General features: G+C 28.2%; 1 protein-coding gene across 1 annotated transcript; it reads right to left on the bottom strand.

Moving 5' to 3' along the window:
- Positions 1–2,137: 2,137 nt before the first annotated feature.
- Positions 2,138–3,592, bottom strand: LOC110273369 (uncharacterized). The gene is made up of 2 exons (XM_021126444.2): positions 2,732–3,592; positions 2,138–2,595 (listed from the first exon to the last, which is right to left on the bottom strand). Exons 1-2 carry the CDS (start codon positions 2,932–2,934, stop codon positions 2,496–2,498), a joined length of 303 nt encoding a protein of 100 aa, XP_020982103.1. The 5' UTR covers positions 2,935–3,592; the 3' UTR covers positions 2,138–2,495.
- Positions 3,593–11,730: the final 8,138 nt, after the last annotated feature.

Here is an 11,730-nt window from a genome sequence, read left to right as displayed (position 1 = left end):
GGGTTTTTTACTCCGGAGGTGCCTTCCCTGTGTTGATTATCGATTTCCTGGTGGAGGGTGAAATCCACATCGTTATTGTCTGTGTCCAGATTCTCTTATTCAGAGTCTGTCTCCACATGGCCTTCTTCGTGGGATCTGTCCGCCATCGATGGATGATCTCTCGGTTCCCCGGCAACGGCGCCAATGTTACGGTAGGTAACCGGAGATTAATAGAATGGATGACGTTGGTTGGCCCAATTGTCTGCAGAGGGTGGCTTTCGAGTAGGTTCGCTCGCAGGAGCCTCCTTCCGACTTGTGTACGTGAGTGAATGGGGGGTGGTACATGCAAAGACACTCCGATGCCTAAGTTAGCAAGGGTGTTAGCAGGTCTAGAGAGTATTGGGCTTAGAGATACCTGAGGGGTGTCAGTGTATTTATAGTGGTGAGCCAATAACCACCGTTGGAGTAGTGCCATATCTTTAGGGTGTTAACCGTCCCATTATCTTAGGGAGGTTAAAATATGGCTTGATGAAGCGGTTGGAGAGATTTTAGGGGCGGTTACTCATTCAAATGAGTGTTTATCTGCCAACTAATCTCGTGCCCGACTTCTTTAAGACGAATCGTAGTCAACACCGACTTCTTGACACCAGGTCGGTGCATAGTAAGGCTCAATCCTCTGGACTAAGCCTTTCTTTTAGACCTGGAGCTTTATTATTGGGCCAGGGTATGAACAATTACCATCCTATATTTTGGCTAAGTATTTTATGAAATTTTTAAGAAAAATTTCGTTAAATAGAATTGTCAAAATATAAAATTGACCAATTGACTCTTCAAATTTTTTGCTTTCTATATACAAATGTAACCCTTAGTTTTTCTAATCAACCCCCACAAAATAAATCTCTGCATCCACTAATTTCATTTTCATCTCACGGACAACGACTGCATATTCAAATACATGCTTTATTATCTCCTCTGCGAAATATTTGTTTCTTTTATTCTTTAAATAATTAAATTTCTCTAAAGAGGAAGAGGAACTGAGGAAATCCTAAAAAAAAAATCTCAAAAACTTAGTCTATTAAGATATGTAACATTGAGATATTCTTTTAAAAAGAAGGGGGAAAAAAATCATATCTGTTGAACAATAATGAGAAAAATAAGACTATTAAGTCTAGAACATCATGAGATCTCTAGAAAAGCAGCAAAAATTATTAACATTAAAAATTTTAATACTAGTCTCACTTGAAGAATAACAAAAATAGACATAAGTTTTTTAATCAGAACACAACTAAAGTAAAATAAATTACTTATTTTTTAAAATTTAGCTTTTGATAAATTTTTTAGGAATTTTTTTTTTAAACAAGAGAGTTCAATACAAGAAGTGGAGCAAGAACAACTACAAATAAATAAAAAATAAAAGAAAAACGTAAAAAAAACTCATCAACTAAAAAATTATTTAAACGATTAACTCAAAAATTAAAAAATTATTTATTTTTTATTTTTTTCTCTTTTAAAAATTGAATAAAGAATAATATTTAAACAATACCTAGTTCCTTTGAATTTTATTGAGAAATGGTGGAAAAAAAAAGAGGTAAAAAAAAAAAGGAACAAACTCGTCCTATGTTCTCATCGGACAACAGCCTTCCATTCGGAGCAGCAGTCATCGACGAAATCACAACAGAGGAGCTACAGCCGAAAATTTCTCCGGCGAAATCACTGAAATTTCTGGTTCCATTTCTTTTCCATATTTTGAAACTTATCAATCTCCAAACTTCAGCACTTTATGACACTAATGTTTTCGGTTCTTACCATTGGAACTCGGGTTTTGTTCCGGGTTTAGAAGATTCGCACGTTAGTAATCTCAATAACTCTATTCCTCGTCAGTTGGGAAAGCTGCAAAAGCTCAAAGTGTGCTTCTTTGAAGAAATGTATTTTCTCAAACTATTCATCACTTGTGGTGTTTGATGCTTTTTCCATTGAGCATCACTTATTGGTGTCCACATTCATAAAAAAATTCTGTAATATATATTTGTTAATGGCCTCAGATGACTAGATGGATGATTGTGATTTGTGAATTTGTTGAATTATTGGAGTCTAATTAACTTATTAAGTATAAAGTTGTTAATAAATTCCTAAAAATTTTGTTTCCAGTAAATGAATATAGAAAAGTGAAATGGGATAAATTCATAAATATTTTAGAGAGCTCCATCCAATGAAATTCTCATAGAGAGCTCCATCAAATACTTTGCCTTCTATTTAAGCTAGTGTGAGTTACCACTTACTAGATGTATGATGTATCAAATTCATGACTTGAAAATCTTTGATCAGAAAAGAAGAAATACAGTATGAATGGTTCTGCTAAAAAAATGACAAAAAGATAGAGGACATATTACAAGAACAATAGCCTTGCATTATTACATCTAGTTCTTCTTATCACAACTCGAGAACAAAGTGAAGCCAGGCCTTGATTAATCCTCATTCCGGATAGACAATAGCAGTGTGGACAATACGCCTGCCCATCAGAAGCCAGGTGGACCTCCTGGGCCGGGTGGGCCAAATGATGCACGTGGACCTCCGAAGCAACCTTGGAACAACCAACAACAGCACAAACAATAGAAGCTGCATTGCCACATTTGAAAGTTATCAGAATTTAGAGCCGGTTCTAATATGTGAAATTCATTAATGGGCATTGTCATTATTAATGGGCCCAAAATATAGCAATCATGGCTTCACGTAATGTTTGTTTACTACTCACCATGAAGAAATGAGGTTGCATATACCATCTCCAAACCCACCAAAAAATCCACCGGGTCCAAAGAAACCAGGCCCAGGAGGACCCCAGCCTGGTCCACCAGGCCCCGGAGCCCAACCAGGGCCAGGACCCCATCCAGGGCCTCCAGGTCCGCCAGGGCCACCAAAACCAGGCCCACCAGGACCCCCCGGCCCACCCGGTCCCATGGCTAGATGTCTCTAGTCTCCACACACTAGAACACAAAACAGAGCACCCCAAGTAGGTTGTATTTACAAAAGCTAGAGGGAAGGAAGAGGTGTAGTGAAACTATGAAGTTCTAACAAAGCTTCTTATGTAGTGGATCTTATATAGTGGCTATAAATCTCTTACATTCAAGTCAGAAAATCCTTCTTCGTACACGGTACATCGAATTGTAACAAAGCTGCTTAAACTACTAGTCAGATGAATCATGGTTAGCTACCATTCAAACCCACGACTCAAAGTAGTAGTTGCTTGTCATAACTCAAAACGGTTCCATGATAAATATATATCCATTTGCTGAGTGGCATCAACAATCATTCAGAAAAAAGGTTGGCAAATTGACTGTTAGTTAGTGAATTAGTTCTAGACATCAAAACCCGTTTGGATTAATGAGAGAAAGGAGCCTCAGATTAGCATTATGGCACATTCAACATAGCTGCAACAACCCGTGTACTATGAGAACACGGTGCGCAAATATATCGCTACAGCTCATGCCTATAATACCCTCATCATCAGCTTCTCCTCCTACCATTCAATTCAATTTTTATTTTCCCCCAAATTTTCTTACCAAAAATACAAACATCGCCAGATATTGGAACACCTTAATTAGGGTTTCTGGTTTCACCCAACTTTCCTGAGGCAGGGGGCAGGGATAAGAAATCCCTTTAAATATCAAGAGATTCATGCTGCGACGTCGTTTGGACTCTTAACCTTTTTATTGGGCTTTCTTACTTTTGGATCCTATGTGTTTTTTCATCCACCATACAAATTCATAAAAAAAAAATATCTTATATATTGGAGACTTGGAGTACACTGAAAATGAAATGTGATTTTATTTCCCACACCTGTTTTTCTTTTCTGTTCATAATCTATCTAATTAATTTCAATCAAATTAAACCTTTTTTCTAATTAAAAAAATTTGATAAATTAATAAAATAAGATTGATCATCATTTTATTTATAATTTTTATCACTTTATCATTGTCTTTAGGATAAACCACCGAAAATACATCTGAATAATTTTGTTGTTGACAAAAATATTTTCGAATTTTATTATCAACAAAAGTATTCTTAAATAATTTAAAAATGTGACAAATATACTTAATAATAAATATATATTTTCAAAAAATGTCTGAAATTGAATTTCAATGCAATTTTTTCATGCACAATTAAAAAATTAGATATTTTTATGGTTAAGATTTGATAATTTTTCGTTAAATATATATTTTTTGTGTAATTTTATTATATTTTAAAATTATTTAAATATATTTTTATCAATAATAAAATTTAAATATATTTTATTAATAACAAAATTATTTGAGTATATTTTTAATAATTTACCCTTATATTTATCTCAAAAGAAGCTTCATAAAAAAAACAAATGCTAGCTATTAGTTTAGGACTTGGGTGATAGAAAAATGAATAGCACAAATCAATGATGTATATCTATAGCGTCGTAACTTATAAATGTTTATTAGGTTATCTAATGATTGTACAACTAACAATCTTATAATAATTACTTTTTAAATGAAATAAGAGTGTCGGTTTGTTTTTGTTAAATATCTTTATGGAAGCTTTTGTTTCATATAATGATGTATATCCATATTCAAGTCCATTTTTATAGGCATTGACCAGAGAAAAGCATGCTTTTATTTGACGTTCCAATATTAAATTAAATTGTTGTTAACCAATTAAATAATTTAGACTAGAAAGATTGAATTGAAATGTTAGGCGTAAGTACAAATGCGAAATAATATGTTTAAACTTTATTCACAAGTTCGTTGTTTAAGACTTTAAGTTGGTTTTAATGTTTTATTTAGGGTTAAGTATAATTTTGGTCTAAAAGTTTTCAGTCAGAATTAAAATTGTTTATCATCTAATTTTCGATTTAAAATCATCTTTAACGTTTTTTTTATTAAAATCGTCTTTTTTAATAAAATTAGTGTATGTTCACGTACCTTGTATGGGATAATACATAAAATTATATTAAAAATTTTATTAAAAAATTAAATAATATATATAGTAATTATTATTATAAATATTTTATAAAGTTATAATTAAAATCAAACTCTCAAAATTTTTAATATTAAAATATTAAAAATAATTAGTATTTATCTTAATCAGTTTGAGTTTGTTAAGTGATCATCTCACTCGTCCGCTTAAACAACTATTAGGAGTTAGAATCTCGCCTTGTGTATATAGCAATTCATTGGCTAGCGATAAACCCTTAATAAAAGGAGTATCAATACGTGGTTAGACTTGGCAGGAGTTTTCGAATACGCAGGTACCCAACCCGTCCATACCCGGATGAAAAGGGTAATAACTTGACCCAAGTCGGGGCAGATTTTGCTCAAGACAGGGTATGGACGGGTTTAGAGTGTACCCGCCCCAAATATATACATATAAACACTTTTTAGGAATTAGAATTTGCCTCACATCACACATGATTCATAGCTTCAGTCTATACTCTATAGCCATGCAAGATAAACTCAATCATCCTCACCTAAAATCTTCTTCTTCTCGACTTCTTCATAAAAAAACCGCATAGCTCCTGTCATGTTGTTGCTGAGTCCATCGCCGCTTACCTATTCACAACTCCCATCTTCCTTCACAGCCAGAGACGGACCCACGTTTTATAAATAGTTTTTTGTATTTTATGTTAAAAAATATTTTGTTAAACTTAACACATAATAATTATATTGTTAAATTTGATTTAGTATGAAAAATAAATAAATACACTAAAAAAAGTGATAATTAATTATATTATATTAGTTAATTAATTAATAATTAAATTAAAACTTAGTTTTCTAATTAAATACAACTTAAATTATTAGTGATTTTTTAAAAATTGTTTAAGATAAAAAAATATATTATCTATGTATTAATATACTGTAATTATTTTGGTTAAAAAATTTATTTATACTATAAAAATAATAATAAGTAGATTTGACAATTAAATATGAGATAATAAAAAGTAAAATAATTGTTTAAAAATATATAAAAAATAATATTTAGTCATGTTAAAAAAAAGTCCTTATCAATATTTTTTGTTATTTTAAATATTATGCTATGCGTATGAAATTATATTTTTATTATTTTAAATATTATAATAATGATTGTGTGTATATTTCTAATTCTTATCAATATATATTAGATAGTTTTAATTTTAAATTTTGAATATATCTAAACCAATTTAGATTGGTCAAGTGATTAACTTAGTCATCCGCTTAAGTAAGTATTGAGGGTTCGAATTATGTCTCGTATGTATAGCAAATTGTTGCCAGCCAATTATAGATTTTTAAATGAAATTCAAATTCATGATGGATTTGTCCTTAACTTGTTGAGTATTGTGGGAAGCAAAAAAAATATCTATACTTAAATTTTATTATATTTTTGTCCTCATTACTAAATTTTTCTGGGTCCGTCACTGTTCACAGCTTATATCATCATCGCTGCTCATCCCGTTACCGTTGCTGTTGAGCCCGTCGCCATCTTTCTCCTGCCGAGTCCCTTTTCTCTAGGTAAATTTTCCTCTCTCTCTCTCTCTCTCTCATTGTGAGTCTGTTAAATTCTTCTCTTCTTCTTCCACAGACTCATCACTTAGTCGCCTTCGCTATGAGCCCGGACGTTGCCGTTGTAATTTCATCTGAGTCTGTCACCGAATAAAATAAAATTTTTATTCAAGTTAAAAATAGACATGCATGAGATCATTTTTGCATGTAATCTCTGAATTTTCTCATCCAAATTTGATCTATGTGGTTAAGTATTTTAGTATGGGATCATCGTGGTTTTGTTGTGACACTAATGTGATAAAAATTTCGGTAATTTCATAACTAATATATGAGATAGACCAGATTATGAAAGTAATAAGAGAAATAACATTCAAATTTGCGCATAAAATTTATAAGAGTTTATCTCAGAAAAATATATATTTATAACCCAAGTACGTAGAAGATTGTTAAAAAATTATTATTTCTTAATATATTTATGGATAATACATATATATCCATTGGCTAGCGTTAAACTCTTAATAAATGGAGTATCAATACGTGGTTAGACTTGGCAGGAGTTTCCGAATACGCGGGTACCCTACCCGTTCATACCTAGATAGAAAGAGTAATAACTTGACCCAAGTCGGAACAGATTTTGCTCAAGATAGAGTATATGGTCGGGTTTAGGGTGTACCTGCCCCAAATATATACATATAAACACTTTTTAGAAATTAGAATTTGTCTCACATCACAGATGATTTATAGCTTCAGTCTATACTCTATAGTCATGCAAGATAAACTCAATCATCCTCACCCAAAATTTTCTTCTTTTCAGCTTCTTCACAAAAAAAAAAAAACCGCATAGCTCGCGTCATGTTGTTGCGGAGTCCATCGCCGCCTACCTATTCACAACTCCCATCTTCCTTCACAGCTAGGAATGGACCCACGTTTAATATAGAGGGGCATTTGCCCCCACATTTTTTTTAAATTAATACTTATATACATATATACTACTTATTATATTATATTTGTCTCAAAATAAAATATAAATAGTTCTTTTGTATTTTATGTTAAAAAATATTTTGTTAAACTTAACACATAATAATTATATTGTTAAATTTGATTTAGTATGAAAAATAAATAAATACACTAAAAAAAGTGATAATTAATTATATTATATTAGTTAATTAATTAATAATTAAATTAAAACTTAGTTTTCTAATTAAATACAACTTAAATTATTAGTGATTTTTTAAAAATTGTTTAAGATAAAAAAATATTATCTATGTATTAATATACTGTAATTATTTTGGTTAAAAAATTTATTTATACTATAAAAATAATAATAAGTAGATTTGACAATTAAATATGAGATAATAAAAAGTAAAATAATTGTTTAAAAATATGTATAAAAAAATAATATTTAGTCATGTTAAAAAAAAGTCCTTATAAATATTTTTTGTTATTTTGAATATTATATTATGTGTATAAAATTATATTTTTATTATTTTAAATATTATAATAATGATTATGTGTATATTTCTAGTTCTTATCAATATGTATTAGATAGTTCTAATTTTAAATTTTGAATATATCTAAACCAATTTAGATTGGCCAAGTGATCAACTTAGTCATTCGCTTAAGTAAGTATTGAGGGTTCGAATTCTGTCTCGTATGTATAGCAAATCGTTGCCAGCCAATTGTAGATTTTTAAATGAAATTCAAATTCATGACGGATTTGTCCTTAACTTGTTGAGTATTGTGGGAAGCAAAAAAATATCTATACCTAAATTTTATTATATTTTTGTCCCCATTACTAAATTTTTCTGGGTCCGTCACTGTTCACAGCTTATATCATCATCGCTGCTCATCCCGTTATCGTTGCTGTTGAGCCCGTCGCCACATTTCTCCTGCCGAGTCCCTCTTCTCTAGGTAAATTTCCCTCTCTCTCTCTCTCTTTCTCTCTCTTTCTCTCTCTCTCATTGTGAGTCTGTTAAATTCTTCTCTTCTTCTTCTACAGACTCATCACTTAGTTGCCTTCGCTATGAGCCCGGACGTTGCCGTTACAATTTTATCTGAGTCTGTCACCGAATACAATAGAATTTTATTCAAGTTAAAAATAGACATGCATGAGATCATTTTTGCATGTAATCTCTGAATTTTCTCATCCAAATTTGATCTATGTGGTTGAGTATTTTAGTATGGGATCATCGTAATTTTGTTGTGACACTAATGTGATAAAAGTTTCGGCAATTTCATAACTAATATATGAGATAGACCAGATTATGAAAGTAATAAGAGAAATAACATTCAGATTTGCGCGTAAAATTTATAAGAGTTTATCTCAGAAAAATATATATTTATAACCCAAGTACGTAGAAGATTGTTAAAAAATTAAGATTAAAATCATAGATACTATTTTATTTGAGTTTTAGGGTTTATTGAGTGTCACACTCAAATATAAATAATGACTTTAGAATTTTGGTATTCAACATATCAAACTCGCCTTTGTAGCTCTTTTCCCATAGTAAAATTAAGATTCAGCCCTATAAAAAATACAGAAGGTTTTAGTTGACGAAGATCAAAGAACCACAAGAGCCAAACTCTCTGATCTCAATCATACTCTCGAATAAAGAGACACTTCCACACTCTTAGTTATATTTTTTAATGAGTTAATATGAATGATCTTGAGGTTGAGAAATTCTAAAATTTTCAGCTAAAATAAAAATTTTATTCAATCAAATGATAATAAATAATTTTATTGAATTAAATTATATTAATGTGATCACTGGATGATAAAGAATGCTAGAAAAATAAATAAATAATATTTTAAGAGTATAAAAATATTAAATTGTCATTACAATTTACTTTTTTAATCAACGATGATAAATATCTTAAATTAATTAAATTTTTACAAAAATTATACACCTAAAACTATTTCATTTTTTCAAAAATCTTTTAATAATACAGTGGTTCAATGAGAGGTTGACTATTGAGAATTGAGTATAATATTTTTAAATTCGTATTTTCAATAAAAAATATACTTAGTTCTATCCATCCTCAATAATTCTATATTCACTATTACTTATCCATCTAAATAATTCTAACATTGATAGAATATTATTTTTAGATGCAAAAAATTTAAAATATATTTATTCTATTTCAAAAATTAATATTCATATTTAACTTAGAATTCTAACAAATATGACAAAAAATATTATATTTTTTAGTTAAAAAATTAAAGTAAAATATCTATAAATATATTTTTGTACTTTAGCTTTAGATTTTTTAAAAAAATTTGGCAAGTTAATGGAATCAAATCATATTTCTATAACATATATAAGAATGTATATTACACATAAATAAAAAATAGGTATAGCAAGAACAAATACATAAATTAAAATAAAATTTAGAAAAATAAAAACTAATAAAATATTGAAGGAAAAAAATATAAATAGAAGAGAAATAAAATTATTAGATGGAAGAGAAATAATTTAATAAATTTTATGTGTATATAAAAGAAGAATAAAAAGAAGATATACAGTGCTTTATTTAATTTAGCAAAATTTATGGGAATAAACACATAGAATAAGAGAATAAAAAATGATAATAAAAAGAAGCTAAATATTTGAATTAATATCAAAAAATAAAAAATAATAAAATAATGATAATCTATCATAATCTTAATCTTTTAATATAATTAATTAATAATAATATAATTAGTCTATCATAATCAATTTTGTTACTTACTTTAACCTTATTCTTCATTTATTGTATCTAAAAAAGTATATAATGTCACACTTATTTTTAAAAAGATGAAACTCTTCAAATACACGGTATAATATATAATTTAAGAACAATAAAATAAAAATATCTAGAATTTTATAATAGTATTTGAAATTTTCAACGATGATAATACAAAATGTTTAAATCGACCAAATGAATTCAATAGTTATCCTTTGCACATCTTATTTAAATTTGAATCTTAAAATTTACTTTTATCTTTTTTTCTAATATCAATTATTTTTGACAAAAAAATAGAGAAAAAACTTTATTAGACAAAAAAAATATCCGATCAAAAAATTATTATAAGGAGATTTATAATTAGAGAAAAAAGGAATAAAAGTATTAATAATAATTAAGAAAAAGAAACGAAGCTTGTATTAAAGAATGTTAGAAAAGAAATAATAAAGTTCATATTAATAATAATAATGCTGAGGAATGATGTTGCTGCTTTAGACTTTTAACATTCGTCTTTGGCCATCTTTTTTTCTGTTATTTGCTTTTTTTAAAATTATCAAGTCATAAAAAAATAAAGAACAATTCAAGAAAACGAAAACAACAAAATCGAAAACACTAAGATCAATAGTAACTATACAAATCAAAATATATAGGAAAAAAATAAAACTATTATATGATAGAATTAACATGAGTATATTTCATCATTAAATAAACAAAGTTAATGCACAACAAAATTACATGTAAAGAGAAAAGAAAGAAAAAGAGTTAAAATATCCAAAGTGATAAAAAAATTATTTTATAGAAGACTATAAAATAATAAACTTCTAACTAAATTAAACTGTACTTATTATTATTAGAAAGGGTAAGAGAGAGCAGTAGAGAAAAGATTTGTGTGTATTCAAGTTGTGTAAAATGATACAATATAGAAGGGTATTTATAGGTGCTAAGAGAATCGAAATAATAAAGACGTAATATCCTATAATAAATATTTAGATATGTTAAATAATGCTAATTGATCTATACTATATGATATCAAAACAAAAAAGAATCACCGTACTAATATAATATTATCAATATTATATAAATCATCTTTGTATTTATTTTTCCGTGCGTATATAATATTTAATTAACACATTAAGATATATATAATATTTTGTTAATACATATATAATATAAAGTGATTTATAAATTATTATTAATTCGTATATAATGTATAATTAAATTTAATGAATTCAATTAGAATAAACAACAAATCTATTCTTTTTATTTCAGACGTTATAAATGAATAAATTAATTAACTAATATAACAAATTACAATTAATGTAGTAAAATTAATTAAGTAATATATATTATAATAAATTATATTAATATTTAAATATCTAATCAAATCAATTAGCTGATATAATTAAGTTATGGTAATAAATTATTTTGAATGAGTTAAAATAATTAAATCAGGAAACACTCTTTAGAGCATGCCACGTCAGCTCCATCATTAAGTGCAGACATCCGATTTTTATATAATAGAATAGAT

This window comes from Arachis duranensis, chromosome 6 (assembly GCF_000817695.3).
Source record: "Arachis duranensis cultivar V14167 chromosome 6, aradu.V14167.gnm2.J7QH, whole genome shotgun sequence".
NCBI classification, from domain to species: domain Eukaryota; kingdom Viridiplantae; phylum Streptophyta; class Magnoliopsida; order Fabales; family Fabaceae; genus Arachis; species Arachis duranensis.
Note: the sequence above shows the minus strand (reverse complement) of the source record. Positions and strands in the feature narration are given on the sequence as shown.

Bases quoted from the DNA above. Each gene is read 5' to 3' on its own strand.
- LOC110273369 (XM_021126444.2), bottom strand. From the start codon at position 2,934: ATGGGACCGGGTGGGCCGGGGGGTCCTGGTGGGCCTGGTTTTGGTGGC. The intron at 2,596-2,731 runs GTGAGTAGTAAA...GTGGCAATGCAG, and splicing joins TGCAACCTCATTTCTTCATG to CTTCTATTGTTTGTGCTGTT.